This window comes from Macaca fascicularis, chromosome 10, assembly GCF_037993035.2.
Source record: "Macaca fascicularis isolate 582-1 chromosome 10, T2T-MFA8v1.1".
NCBI lineage: Eukaryota > Metazoa > Chordata > Mammalia > Primates > Cercopithecidae > Macaca > Macaca fascicularis.
The window spans coordinates 9510635-9525035 of NC_088384.1; the positions used below are offsets into that span (position 1 = coordinate 9510635).

General features: G+C 52.5%; 2 protein-coding genes and 1 non-coding gene across 24 annotated transcripts; 1 reads left to right on the forward strand and 2 right to left on the reverse strand.

The window, feature by feature from the left end:
- Positions 1-1200: 1200 nt before the first annotated feature.
- SMDT1 (single-pass membrane protein with aspartate rich tail 1) lies at positions 1201-5178 on the reverse strand. Its single transcript, XM_005567117.4, has 3 exons — positions 4924-5178; positions 2493-2633; positions 1201-1435 (listed from the first exon to the last, which is right to left on the reverse strand). Exons 1-2 carry the CDS (start codon positions 5107-5109, stop codon positions 2496-2498), a joined length of 324 nt encoding a protein of 107 aa, XP_005567174.1. The 5' UTR covers positions 5110-5178; the 3' UTR covers positions 1201-1435; positions 2493-2495.
- A 270-nt stretch (positions 5179-5448) lies between these two features.
- On the reverse strand, positions 5449-14273 carry PHETA2 (PH domain containing endocytic trafficking adaptor 2). Of its 22 annotated transcripts, none has more exons than XM_065522065.2 (5): positions 13444-13581; positions 9548-9629; positions 8781-8866; positions 7726-7781; positions 5449-7610 (listed from the first exon to the last, which is right to left on the reverse strand). In XM_065522065.2, exons 3-5 carry the CDS (start codon positions 8858-8860, stop codon positions 6817-6819), a joined length of 930 nt encoding a protein of 309 aa, XP_065378137.1. In that variant the 5' UTR covers positions 8861-8866; positions 9548-9629; positions 13444-13581; the 3' UTR covers positions 5449-6816. The 22 variants fall into 22 exon arrangements, with proteins under 22 accessions (XP_065378137.1, XP_065378133.1, XP_065378134.1 ...); XM_065522061.2 differs by having other exon boundaries at positions 8781-8891; XM_065522062.2 differs by lacking the exon at positions 13444-13581 and adding an exon at positions 12909-13044 and having other exon boundaries at positions 8781-8891.
- Positions 9049-9152, forward strand: LOC123567380 (small nucleolar RNA U13). The gene has a single exon (XR_006690294.2). It is a non-coding gene; the product is annotated as a small nucleolar RNA U13 (small nucleolar RNA).
- Positions 14274-14401: the final 128 nt, after the last annotated feature.

Consider the following 14401-nt stretch of genomic DNA (forward strand, 5'->3'; position numbering starts at 1 on the left):
TTTCTCCCCACACTAAGCAAGCAGTCAGTTCTGCAGCAGACACCAGCTGGCTGTCCTCCAATTCTCTTCCAACACTATCTACCTGGAGATAGCATCAGATTCCACAGGTTTGGGGCTCAGTCCCACAAGACTGCTCCCACCCCCATTAGACAACATTCACAAGTCCAAGCCTCCAGCACTTGTGAGCTTCAAGTTGGAGTTCCCATGACCCCTTCTTTTTAATTTGCTGGAGCAGCTTGCAGAACTTGGGAACACTTAGGTCCATTTACTGGTTTATTGTAAAGGATATCACAAAAGATACAGATGAGGAGATGCATAGGGTGAGGTATAGAAGAAGGGGCATGGAGCTTCCAAGTTCTCTCCAGGCATGCCACTTTCCAAAGCCAAGTGTTCTGTTCTCCGAAAACTCTCTGAACGTGTCTTCTTGGGCCTTTTATGGAGACCTCATTGGATAGGGATGATTGAAGCATGGACAACGGTGGAGAAATGGGAGTAGACAAAAGAGGCATAATCTAATACAGATGGAGTGGGGAAGTCCAACAAGGCCTGTCCACATTTCTTCCTCCCAGGTAAGGGAAACAATCCCTTCTGAAATGGGGGTCTCATGACCTAAAATCAGACAAGGTAGGTCAGAGAATTCTTTTTATGGCCAACTCGAAGACAGGCAAAGGAAGATTATACTTTTAGTTTCTATGGCCTGCCTTGGGGAGAAAAAGCAGCAGGTGAAAGGAGGTCAGGAGAAGGTCTGAGAAAGAGACTGTTGTTTTCTGAGGCCCGAAGTGCCCAACATTGTAACAAAAGCCTAAAACAAGGGCTTTGGGAGTTATAAGCCAGGAAATAGATGAAAACCTATATATATCCTCATATCACAGAACCCAAGTTTTGAATCATTCTAGTTATATTTAAGTAGTATGCTAACAAGCAGAGCGTACTACTTAAATGACTGGCACTGAACACAGAATGGCATGAGGCTTTAGTTAGGCCGTGTAGCTTTCTTAAGGGAAAATGCGCAGTTTCTGTTGGGCTTTTGTAAACAATGAAAATCGTTCCCAGGCCCCCAGAATAGTTCACCGGGCTCCACTGCAGCCTGGATAGCCTGGGCCTATGTTTCTCTCATGAATAAAGGACAGCAGAAACAACCGCACCAACTAGAGCCTAGGCATACTGAGAAACTGCAGCAATCACTCAGTCACACACAGCTGATATTTATTATGTTTATTCATAATTTGATTGCTTGTTTGTGCAGTGCTTAGTGGACAGCACATCTCAGGGAGCCTGCCAGAGCCTGGGGTAGGATATGGTCATGGACCATACAGGAAGCTTCACCAGACTGGGAGGCTGAGGGCCTTCCCTGAGCCCTTCTGCTGATAGGGAAGGCAGAGAAGCTGAGAGCATCACCATTTCTTCAGTTACTGCTTTCTCCTTTCTGTAATGCCTGGAAGAAAGGAAAGCAGCAGTGAACTGGGCAACAGAGTAGCCTTCCATCCGCAGACCAAAAGAATTCCACAAAGTGCTTCTATCAAACATGGCAGGAGAAAGGCAGCTTTGAGCACGTTTGATTGTTTATGCATATGTTAACTGGGCATTCACCACGGGCCAGGCACTGGGGGCTCAAATGTATAAAAAACGTCCCCTGCCAGCAAGAAGCTCAGAGTCTAGTAAAATTTTGGTTTGAGTGTGTTTAGACACATGATATCGAGTATTTGAAGAGAGGTACTGGAGGTACTGGTTGCTCAGAGGAAGGAGTAGTCAACTTTCAAATGAAGGGAGGAAGGAAGACTTCAAAGACACTGTAGAATGGGGTGGAATTAAGACCCAGAGCTCTCGGAAACAGCCTTCCATGTGGGAGGAACAATGAGCCAATGTTTGGGGGTGGGTATGAGTGTGAAAACTCAAGAAATGGTGAATACTGGGAATCGGTGTGTGGCTGGAAATATGGAAGATGAGACTGGAATAAGAGGTGTGACCAGATTATGGCAAGCCTTGAATGCCAGGCTAAGGAGTCAGGAGTGTCCTCATCTCTGACAGTAATGCCATGAAGCACATATTAGAGCACATGAAGTCGGCTGGGTGCAGTGACTCACGCCTGTAATCGCAGCACTCTGGGAGGCCAAGGTGGGTGGATCACCTGAGGTCGGGAGTTTGAGACCAACCTGACTAACATGGAGAAACCCTGTCTCTACTAAAAATACAAAATTAGCCAGGCATGGTGGCACATGCCTGTAATCCAAGCTACTCAGTAGGCTGAGGCAGGAGAATCGCTTGAACCTGGAAGGCAGAGGTTGCAGTGAGTTGAGATCATGCCATTGCACTCCAGCCTGGGTAACAAGAGCGAAACTCCGTCTCAAAAAACAAAAAACATTAGCCACCAAGTGGGTCAATTCATTAAAGCTTCTGCCCTCATTGTCCAAATGCTGCTACCAGGCCAGACTGCATCACAGACAGATGCTCCACCCTGCTTCCTGGTCCATCTAGGGTAAAGCAAGTCTTACCTGTTAGTCATCATCATCGTCATCTTCTGGAACAAAAATGTCATGTTCCTCAAGTAGAGCAGCAAAGTTCTTGCTAATGAGTGTCCCGACATAGAGAAAGGGGATCACAATGGAGAACACACGGAGAAGGCCAAAGGACATCTGCAGAGGGTCAGAGTGGCAGCTGTGAGCTCCAGAGCCCACTCTGGCAGGACCAAAGAAGACCTGGCCCTCTCACGGACATACCCTCCTGTGGACCTCAGACCCATCATAAGCAACTTGATTTTAAAATCCTTGGAAAAATTCAGGGCAAGAAAAGTAATTAGAAAAGGAGAGGGCCAGGCGGGGTGGCTCACACCTGTAATCCCAGCACTTTGGGAAGCCAAGGTGGGTGGATCACCTGAGGTCAGGAGCTTGAGACCAGCCTAGCCAACATGGTGAAACCCCGTCTCTACTAAAAATACAAAAAATTGGCCCAGCGGCCAGGCGCGGTAGCTCAAGCCTGTAATCCCAGCACTTTGGGAGGCCGAGACGGGCAGATCACGAGATCAGGAGATCGAGACCATCCTGGCTAACACGGTGAAACCCCGTCTCTACTAAAAAATACAAAAAACTAGCTGGGCGAGGTGGCGGGCGCCTGTAGTCCCAGCTACTCGGGAGGCTGAGGCAGGAGAATGGCGTAAACCCAGGAGGCAGAGCTTGCAGTGAGCTGAGATCCAGCCACTGCACTCCAGCCTGGGCAACAGAGCGAGACTCCGTCTCAAAAAAAAAAAAAAAAAATTGGCCCAGCATGGTGGCGCACGCCTGTAATCCCAGCTACTTGGGAGGCTGAGGCAGGAGAATTGCTTGAACCCAGGAGACAGGGGTTGCAGTGAGCCAAGATTGCACCATTGCACTCCAGCCTCGGCAACAGAGTGAGGCTCTGTCTTAAGAAAAAAGGCCAGGCGCAGTGGCTCATATCTGTAACCCCAGCACTTTGGGAGGCCGAGGCAAGCAGATCACGAGGTCAGGAGTTCGAAACCAGCCTGGCCAACATGGTGAAACCCCATCTCTACTAAAAATACAAAAAATTAGCCGGGTGTGGTGGTACACGCCTGTAGTCCTAGCTACTCAGAAGACTGAGGGAGAAGAATCACTTGAACCCAGGAGGCGGAGGTTGCAGTGAGCCGAGACTGTGCCACTGTACTCCAGCCTGGGTGACAGAGTGAGACTCCATCTCAAAACAAAAAAGAAAAAGGGATAAGGTGACTGTTATGGCCATCAAAGTGGATGAAAAGTCCACTGGAAAGAAAAGTCTAAGGCACCCTAGACATCTAAAGTTAGGACACAGCCTGCTAATTACTTTAAATCCCTACAGGCAGACGGGTGCACCAGTACTAGGAGGGCCAGACTACGGTGAGCTCTATCTGAACACGAAATACACGAAAACCGATGACAGAAAGATGTACACTGAAGGGATATTCTATACAGTTCATTAAGTAACACGTTCCCTGATGCCTGAGAAATTTGATTTAAAAATTTTAGAAACAGATGTATTTGAAAGTAGGCATGTATTTACACTCAAAGACTATTTAAATGGATTGGGAGAATGTCAGTAAAATCTCAGCAACGTTTCTCTCGTATTCCTAGAATTTAAAAAAAAAGTTTTTTGCAACTATTTTGATAAGGCAGGTCTTTCCCAACATGGACCTGCAGTCAACTGTGTGAGTTAGCATAGGCCAGACTAGCTTTAAGAGAATGTTTTTTTTAACTCCCACACCACACAGCCCTGCAGTGCTAAAGCAAACTTTTGTTGGATATAAGGGACTGTTTCCGTTTTCCCTAGAAAAACTCAAGCATGTGACAGCGTTCAGTGTTGGAAAAAGATAGAACCTGATGGGGACGGTACCAGGAAGAAACCCGGATGCTGCGGCCTCAGCGATGGCCTTGGATACTAACTTCACCGCTCTAGCCCGATTGTTCATTTGAAAAACCGTGATTTTAATAATTCCCTGCACATCTATCAGGACTGTAAATCACATGAATACTAGGTGACAACTCATAAAAAGATGAGGCCCATCCCACGTACCCTTTATTTACAGAATCCTTTCACAATTCATATTTCATCCCATAAACTAGGAGACAGGCAGGGCAGAGATTACAGGACTGGTCTAAGCTAGAAGCACACGGCCTAGTCTTCTGACTCCAGAGGTGCAGAGCACCCCACCTCTCATGACAAGCTAATGTGAAAGGCCATCTTCCTCAGCGTTTTCCCCCCATCTTCTGTCTACCTACCATTTTCTACACACCTGTCAAAATTAGCAACTTATTAGCGTATTTATTCTTGGTCCGCCTTCCAGTCTAAGGTAGTCGTTATGATTGGCCTTCGCTCCCGTCAATCAGCGCCGCCCTCACGCACTCCCCACAATGATTGGCCTCAGCCCCTTCACCCCGTCTCCAGGCAGACACTCACTTTCACCGGTTTGGGCAAAATGGCGCCGCTGCGGGTAACGATGACTGACCTCGACGGTACCAGGCTCTGGCCTAAGCCACTCCGTGCTGCGGCGACATCGCCATCTTTCCTCAAGCTAGGCCCGCTTCGGAGAGCCCCGGACCTGACTGGTACCAGTGCTAGCCAGCGAGCCGCTCCGGACGCCATGCCCCCAGCTCCGCCCCTCACCAGGGCACCCGGACCCCACCGCCCGGTCCCGGTGCCGCCCTCGGGAAGAACGCCGCCCGAAGCCTCGCGAGACTTTGAGGAGCACACGAGAAGCCCAGCCCTCGCATTCGCGCAGTGCTGGCTGCTCCTGGGGCGGTGGGAGGCGTTTGTCACTGGCCGGCGTAGTGACGTCACGAGAGCAGCGGCGCCGCCCCGGCTCCCTACGTCCGCGTCCTCCGGGGCGGGGCCGCGGTCCTGGGTCCCGCACCTAGGACTGCACGGTGGCCGGAGCAGGTCTTAGTGGCCGGCTGTAGAAATAAACCCAGGGAGACGAATGAGTAATAATGAAAAAGCTTTACTAGTGTTTTAACCGCGTACAAAACACTGTAGCAATAAGAGAAGGGCCCGTCAACAAAATGCAGTGGCTGCGGAGCTTCCAGGCAGGGCTGGGGAACAGGCCGGGCGCCCGCCCTGGGCGCATCTCCGCCTCCTGGGGGTAAGAGGCTCCGAGCGTCCCCCTTAGGCCTAGTTGAGTGCGGGTCAGCCCTGCCCAAGGCCCCAGTGAGGGGAGCCGAGGCCAGGAAGAGGCAAGTTTTGTGTGTTTGGGAGGGGGTGTCTCCTCCCGGCCTCTGCGTCTTCCCCCTGGGGCGTCAGTCTGGTTAGGCTCTGGTGACCCAGCCGCTTTGCCTCCCAGAACAATAGAAAAATCACGCTCGATGTTGGGAAGAGTAGCAAGGAAAGGTCCTGGCAAGTACACCCTGGGTGACAAACAGGGCTATGAGAGTTTCCAGGTGGTTTCTCGAGCAGCTTCAGTTTACCGGAGCCCAGCCAGGAGGGAGAATTTTAGCACAGGAAACGGAATCCCGTGTCCAAACTTCTAGAATACCCAGGACTGAGAACCAAAGCAACAAACATTACCCAGGGAGCCACGCTGCCTACCCACCTCTTCTTTAACCCCTCACTTGGCAGCTCCAGGAGTTGGCTGCTGAAGACAGAGTACAGGAGGGCATTTCATTGACATAAAAAAGCTACAAGCCCCTTCTGGGGCAAGGTCCAGCACCATCTGTTAACAGGGGAGCCGGGGAGAAAGGATGGGACCCCAACACTCTGAGCAGAGTAAATCTTCACTGGCCGAAGACCCTCTGCCTCAAAGGGCCCTACCCAAACTGCTGAGTGAGGATCCCCAATCTTCCCACCCCTCTCAGGAAGAGCTGGGTCCCAGAAACTCCTGTGACACAATAAATCCACTTTCTCTGACAGTGTCAGAGCCTCAAGCCAATACTGCAGCCTACCTCGGATTTAAATGCACACGAGACTCCCCAGGTTGGAAATTATGGCTCCAGAGCCTGGTGTATAGGTCAAAGGTAGGGCAAGTCTGTGACACTCTCAGGTGACATTTCCCACTTCCTTCATTTCATTAACATCCCCTGGGAGGGGCCAGTCAGGCCAGTGCAGTCAGGAGATAGGGGTCTTGCTCTGTGGTGTCTAAGTCTTCTTTCCTCTGTGGACCTCAGGAAATAAAGAGGATGGAAGGAATGGTCCCTCAGTCCCTTCCAGACACACGGGTGGATCTGGAATCTGGAGAATGCCTAAATAGCAGGAAGGAGAGAACCCATGTCCCCTCCCAAAACACAACGTTGGAAATGGGTAAACATTTAACTCCTAAAAAAGAACTGGCCCTGGTTTCCTGACTCAAAGGGTCCAGACTTAGGGCTTATCCTGTTCCTCATATTTTGGCTGGCTCCTCTGGGCCCTCTGCTGCCAACACTGCCGCAGCTCCATTATCTCCTGGCCATACCAGTCATGCAGGGTAGAGAAGCAGGAGGTCTCAGGGGACACAGGGCTCTGCCCCCTGCCTAGGAGGAGGCTGGCAGGGCCCTGCAGCTCCCACTCAGCCAACCCCCGCCCTGAAGACCTGCTGCCCCCTTCTTCAACCAAGCCCACGGGGCTGCTGTCCTTGGAGAGGGAGTGGCCATTCTCCAGTCCCACAGATCGGTGGTTAGGAGCCTGGGGCTTACAGCGGCTGGCAACAGACTTCCAGGATGAGCGGCGTTGCAAAGCCAGGCTCTGGCGTGCGTCCTGCAACTGGCTCTCCAACTCACGTACCACCAGGCGCATGTAGCCAAAGCTTGCCCGAGACAGCGCCTTCACCCAGGCCTCCTGGGCCGCCGGCCCTTCTGCGGCCAGCAGGTGTGGGCGCACTCCAGGAGCATCAAAGCAGATGGCAAAGGCAAACTCCTCAGGCACGGGAGCCTCAGCCAGCTCCACTGTGCAGCCTTCCAGCACCACCAGGCTCAGTGGGGCCCGGCCCTCGCGACTCTCAAAGGAGAACAGCAGGTTGCCCTTGAGGACAAACCAGCATCTTCGGCCAGTGCCACTAGGGGTTGATGGGGTTCCTGGGCCCCCCCAGGTGCGCAGGAAGCCCGTGTGGTCTGCTGGGGAGTCGCTGAGTGCATAGTGGGCTACACTCCTCTCGTTCAGCTTCATGGCTCCCACAGGAACTGTGAGGCGAGAGAGATGGCAGCGGATCAGAGAGGGAGGTGGTTCTGTGCCCCACTGGGGAAGAGCACTGGCTCCGGAGGTGACCTGGACCCCAGCCCTGGGGCTCCTACTCGCTTGCTGTGTCCGTAAGGCCCCTAAAGTCTCCTGAGAAGTGGGCTCGTCTTTCCTTCCTTTTCTCTCAAAGGGATGTTGTGAGGATCATGCAAAAAAAAAAAAAAAACTGGACGTTGGCGGACTTGGAGAAAAGAATAACAAGACTGCATCAGACAGGAGGCATGGCAGGACCTGGGCAGGGCTTTCTAAAATCCAAACAAACAGGCGTCAGCTGAGCTGAAATGGACCCCAGACCCATCGAAACCACTGTGCTTAAACTATTCCCTGATCTGGGGTCCTCTCAACTCCAACTCTGAGGCCAAGCTTCCAGGGTTTCCATGACCCTCCTGGGCCTCTACTGGCCTCTTATTTGCATATAGCAGTTGAATCTTAGTGACCTAAAGGCAGAAGCTGAGGCACAAAATATAACTTTAAAGAATTTGGCCGGGCGCGGTGGCTCAAGCCTGTAATCCCAGCACTTTGGGAGGCCGAGACGGGTGGATCACGAGGTCAGGAGATCGAGACCATCCTGGCTAACACGGTGAAACCCCGTCTCTATTAAGAAATACAAAAAACTAGCCGGGCGAGGCGGCGAGCGCCTGTAGTCCCAGCTACTCGGGAGGCTGAGGCTGGAGAATGGCGTGAACCCGGGAGGCGGAGCTTGCAGTGAGCTGAGATCTGGCCACTGCACTCCACCCTGGGTGACAGAGCGAGACTCCGTCTCAAAAAAAAAAAAAAAAAAAAAAAGAATTTACTTGAGTGAGAATAAGGACAAAACAAACTTCTAAGTTGTCATGGGGTGTGATGCCTTGGGCCTTTCCTACAAGCAGGTTTTTATAGGCAGAAGGGGGCAAGGATGACAAAGTTGTTTGGCATGAATTCTCCTTGGTTTATAGAAATAACATTGATTGGCGGGGTGCGGTGGCTCACATCTGTAATCCCAGCACTTTGGGAGGCCAAGGTGGGGGTGGATCACCTGAGCTCAGGAGTTCAAGACCAGCCTGGCCAACATGGTGAAACCCCATCTCTAAATACAAAAATTAGCCGGGCACGGTGGCGGGTGCCTGTAATCCCACCTGCTCGGGAGGCTGAGGCAGGAGAATTGCTTGATCACAGGAGGCAGAGGTTGCAGTGAGCTGAGATTGTGCCATTGCATTCCAGCCTGGGTGACAAGAGAGAAACTCCATCTCAAAAAAAAAAAAAAGAAATAATATTGATTAGTGATTGGCTATACATTGTTGAACTATAGGGTAAGAACTGGAGGGTGTCCAGTGTACAACATTTTATGGCTACTTGGTGTCGCTCTAGAGCCACATAGCAAGTGGCTTCAAGAGGTAATTCTTGATCCTTTTGTAGTTCATGAGTGTGATGATTGGGTGTTCACGTGCATGTGTGAGCCATGCCACCCTCGAACCTTGTTACCATGTGGGCACATTACTGACCTGACATGAAGAAAATAAAAAAGAAAAAGAGATAATTCTTCAGCTCAAGGGAGGAGTAAGACTTGACAGCTGTTGCATTTCAATATGTCTGGGCCTGATTATTTAAAGGGGCTCCAGTTCCTCAGATAAAACATTATTTTTCTCTCTCAATCTGCAGCCTTCAGGGCCAGATGGGGACCTGCTCTGTAAACAAGAGTGTAGCATAAACCCAGGTACAGCTGAGAAGATCTAACCGCAACCATTGAATGTGGGTGCCCCCAGGATCATGAACGACACTTAGTCCAACTGTCCTTACTCATGGAAAACCAAGGCCCAGCGCAGGGAGGGGAACTTGCCCAAGGTTACATGACCGATGAAACGCAGAGCTTCGTCTCCCAAATCTCTCACACTGTACCACTTACCGGCAGGGCTCACTGGGGGAGGGCAGGGACCTCTTGTCTGGCCACACAGCTCAGCCCTTGGACCACCTGGTTCCCAGGGAGCCTGCAAAACAATTCTCAAGCCCAGTCAGCTTATCCCAAAGAATGAGAACTCCTACTCCACCTTCGAGGCCTAATGAAACCACAGCCTCCACCAGGAAGCCTTCCGTGACCCCTGAGAATCCCCCCACCCATCTACCCAGCCAGGAACCCCTGAGCAGCTTAAGGGGCTGGGTCCCCTTTTCTTGACCTTTACTCTTCAGACCCCAGCTTTCTGCCTGAGTCCAGGTCAGAGCTACACGTGCCCTCATGGTTCCTAGCTTTTCCCTTCTAGCACCTCCCACTCAGTTTCTTTGTGGCTTTAACTGAAGTCACCTAATCTGGGAGGCCCTGCATGATCACCATATCATCTAAGGTGGCCCTGACCACCAAGGTGGCCTGACCTGAGGTCATCTGACCAGTAGACCCCCCATTTCTGGTTTCCTTCATCTCACGACCATGTCATTTGTGTTTACAGCACTGTTCCCAGCCCCAGAATGTCTAGGGTGGGGCTCGGCTAAGTTCTCAGGAGAACCCCAATATCCAGCACTGTGCAGGGCTCAGAGAGGCCCTCAGGAGGGATCTGTTGAATTAATGGGAATACATCAGTGGACAAATCAAAGTCTCCTGCCCTCCTGGAGCCTACAGTCCCACAGGGAGAAACACACTATAGGCAAACAAAATAAATGCTAATAAATTAATGAAAGAATAATTAGTGAAATAAGAGATACCAAAAGGACCGGTAATACTAAGGGTTATGGAGAAAAACAAGTCAGGCCCCTGGATGGGGAGAGAGGCCATTCCAGTAGGGGTGGCCCAGGAAGCGGGAGGAGGAGATCACAGATATTTGCCAGAGGAGTGGCCTCACTGGGGGTCCTGGGCCCAGCACTGGGGCACACGGAGGGGGTGGGCAGCCCATGAGGCCATGCCCCCTCCCCTCTCCCGCGTCCGGGGAAGGGCGCTTCCTCCTCTCCACCAGCAGGGGGGCCAGGCCGCCCGCACACCCGGCCTCCCGCCTGCCCCGTCGTCTTCCTGGATTCTTTTGTTGGAGGAGAGGCGAGCTGGGGTGCGGGACCGCAGTGCCAGTGGCCACTGCGGGGAGCACCAACCCGGCTGTCGCCCTAAACAGGGGTCATCTCGGTCAGGGTCTCCCTGGCTACCGCCTCGGTTTCCCCGTCCTCGTGTCGGGGCTGTTACCCACCACGTCCCCGCGGCCACGCCTTCCCTGGGGCCACTTCCTCCCGGAGCCCGCCGGGTCCACTCTCACCTCCCGCCGCCGATCGCACCGATGCCCAAGAGGGCGATCTTGGCTCGAGACCCCTCGCCTCCGCCTGGGCTGCAACGTGGCCGCGGGAGCTGGGAGACCCCGCCCGGGAGGCTGGAGTTACCGCCCCTCCCCGCCCAGTATTCAACCGGCCCGGGATCTCCGAGGCGGCCTCGGGATCAGCGAGGGCGGGAAACTGAGGCCCGAGAGGGCGTTGAACTGCCCGAGCCACAGAACTAGTCGGTGCGGGCGGCCTCGAACCCAGAGGTCCCCCTCAGATGGTCCGCGGGCCTCGGTCCCGGCCCACCGTCCGGAAAACTCAGTCCATCTCTTCCTCTCTGGTCCCCCTCTCCCTGCTAGGCCTACTTCCCCGGCAGAGCCAAACCAGGGACGTCTCGCTCTGGGCACCTCCTAAGGGCGGGCTCCTACACAGCCCGCGAGGGCTGGTCAAGCTTTTTGGGCCGGTCAAGCTTTTTTGGCCACCCACCGGCCCACCGGGGTCGGCTGATTTCTGCCTCTGGAAATTACCCATTTCTGCTTCCCTGGCCTGAAGCCCACCAGCAGCCCCCAGGCTCTGCCCTAGTGGGTCCAGGAGGCGGCCTGCGGTGAAGGTCTCGGGAATGCACAACCAAACCCAAGAGACTAGAGCTTCTGGAAGGCCCTGGAAGCCGGAGGTGTCCTCAAACATCTGCCCATGAACTTGGCTCCCACCTCAAAGCCTTTGCCCTTACAGTTCCTGCAGCCTAGAATGGCCTTCCTTCCCACCCCCAGCCGCAGCTCCACTCCTCAGGATGCCTCTGGACGCAGATTTGAGTCTCTGCTCAGAGGTCCCCTCTGGGACCATTGTAAAGCAACCTGCCCTGCAGTCTGTGTCCCATCCCTGGGGTGTTATTTCCATCAGAGCACTCACTGCTAGAGTAAACTCTCCTATGCTCATGCTTTTATTTTCTTGTTTATTGCCTGTCTCCCCTACTAAATTTTGTTCAGTTAATACTATATAATAATAATAAATGTGTTAGAAGGTAATAAGTGGCACGGAAAAAACAGAGGAGGATAAGGGAGACGGGAAATTGTGGGAGTAGGGAGGTTGCAATTGCAAATAGAGTGGTCAGGGTAGGCCTTACTGAGAAAGTAACATTGGACAAATACTTGAAGGAAATGAGGGAGCCAGTCATGCCAATTCCAGGCAGACGGAACAGTCAGCGCAGTGGCCTCAGGCCTGCTGTGTAAGAAGGCCAGTGAGGCTGGGAGGCCTGGGGAGGGGGTGGCAAACAGTAGGAGGTGGGGGTGGAAGGGGTGGGATGGGGCTCTGTAAATCTGGGAGGGCTGTTAGTCTAGACAGGGCTGTGAGGAGGGACCTGAGAGATTTCAAGGCGTACTCTCGCTGCTGTGGCGAGAATCAATGTCAGTGGAAGCTGGAGACCAGTGAGGAGCCTGCTGCCACTATCCAGGCGAGATGTCACAAGGGCGGTGAGAGCAGGGAGGGAGAGGCAGCCAGATTTAGAATGGCTTTTGAAGGTAGAGAACACAGGATTTGCTGAGGAGTTGGATGTAGGGAGTGAGGGAAAGAGCAGGAAAGACTGCACAGTTTTGGCTTGAGCACCTAGGAGAGTTGTCATTATCTGAGATGTGGAAAGTGGCCAGTGCTTGGTCTGGGTTATGTTTGAGATGCCCAGTGGTCATCTGAGTGAAGGTGCTGTTAGGGGTCAGAAAGCGATGCCTAAAAAGATGACACTTGGGCGTGCTGAGTACTTTGAACCAAAGGACACTGGAAAAGCCTCAGAAGCCAAGTCTCTCTCTGACCTTCTCCTGCCCCCCTTCTTTCTCCCATTTTTCTCCTGCAAGGCAGGCCATAGAAACTGAAATTCCTCCTCCTTAAGGTGAGTTACAGAAACTACAAATATTGGCTGGGCGCAGTGGCTTATGCCTGTCATCCTAGCACTTTGGGAGGCCTAGGCGGGCGGATCACAAGGTCAAGAGATCGAGACCATCCTGGCCAACATGGTGAAACCCCGTCACTACTAAAAATACAAAAATTACCTGGGCATGGTGGCGTGCGCCTGTAGTCCCAACCACTCGGGAGGCTGAGGCAGGAGAATCACTTCAGCCTGGGAGGTGGAGGTTGCAGTGAGCAGAGATCACGCCACTGCCCTCCAGCCTGGTGACAGAGGGAGACTCTGTCTCAAAAAAAAAAAAAGAAAAAGAAAAAGAAAAAAAAGAAACTACGAATATTACTGGAAACATCCCCCACCTTTCTGTGTCAGGCCTGGCCATAAAGGAATTCTCTGACCTACCTTGTCTGATACTAGGCCATAAGACTCTCATTCCAGAAGGGGTCCTGCCCTCTTCCCAGCAGGAGGGAATGCCACACAGAGAGAACAAGAAGAATCTGAACAGACAGACATTACTGGGTTTCCACACTCAGCTATTAACATCAAATCATTCCCTTTTGTCTAATTGCATTTATACAATTGTCCATTCCTTATTCCTTTTTTCTGTTGCCCAGGTTGGAATACAGTGACATAATCACAGCTCACTACAACCTCAACCTCCTGGACTCAAGCAATCCTCCTACCTCAGCCTCTCAAGTAGCTGGAACCACAGGCACCTGCCCGGTTTTTTTATTTTTTTGTAGAGACGGGGTCTCACTATGTTGGACACAGGCTGTCCTTAAATGTCTGGCCTCAAGCAATCCTCCTGCCTCAGCCTTCCAAACTGCTGGGATTGCAGGCATGAGCCAGCAGACCTGGCCAGGGGTGTCCATTCTTCATCAGAGACATAAAAATAAAGTTTTCCCTGAGTATTTGTGTCTTCATTCCTGAAGGCTCCCAAGTCACATAAAACATTGTGTAAATCAATCTGTTATGCTTTTTTCTTGCTAACCTATATTTTGTTTATAGGAGTGTCCGCTGTGACCTTTGGGATGAGTAAGGAAAAATATCTTTCTGCCCCTACAATGCCCAGAACAAAGCATTTGCCAGCTAGCAGTTTCTCAATAAATACTTGATGAATGAATGAAGAAGGAAGTAGCCGAGCCTGTGCGAGCAGTCCCTGAGCGTCAGGCGGGGAAGGGGAGCCGGCTGCCTTTGCTGGAGCTGCGACCGCCTGCTTTGCTGCCTCCCACGCATGCTCCTCGTAGAGACGATTAATCCCAGACTTCCATTTTCCTAGCGGCTCACTAGGGGGGACCTTGCTTCAGAGCAGTCTCTCATTTCCCCTAATCAAAGCCCTCAGCAGGTATTCACTGCACGGCCGCTTACTGAGCGCCCACGGTGAGGCTGGCACGATCCTCGCCCTCGTGGTCCCCACAGAGGTGGAAGCCTCGCGGTGTCCGGGCCACGAAGGACAGCCCCAAGCCGGCTCTGCCAATGCTAGCCTCGCTAGCACGCAGGGCGGGACCCCAGTGGGGAAGGGCTTGGGGAGGCTGGGAAGCTGGGCCCGTATGGGCGGGGCACAGCGTTGCTAGGGGGGATTCTGATAGGTTGCGCGGAGGGTTGCCTTCGTGAGGCCCCGCCCTCACTGGAACGCTTCAG

Bases quoted from the DNA above. Each gene is read 5' to 3' on its own strand.
- SMDT1 (XM_005567117.4), bottom strand. From the start codon at position 5,109: ATGGCGTCCGGAGCGGCTCGCTGGCTAGCACTGGTACCAGTCAGGTCC. The intron at 2,634-4,923 runs GTGAGTGTCTGC...GACCCTCTGCAG, and splicing joins TTTTGCCCAAACCGGTGAAA to ATGTCCTTTGGCCTTCTCCG.
- PHETA2 (XM_065522065.2), bottom strand. From the start codon at position 8,860: ATGCAATGGCACAATCTCAGCTCACTGCAACCTCTGCCTCCTGTGATC. The intron at 7,782-8,780 runs GTGGGATTACAG...TTGAGAGAAAAG, and splicing joins TGCCTCAGCCTCCCGAGCAG to GAAGGAAAGACGAGCCCACT. The intron at 7,611-7,725 runs GCGAGTAGGAGC...CTCGCCTCACAG, and splicing joins GGGCCTTACGGACACAGCAA to TTCCTGTGGGAGCCATGAAG.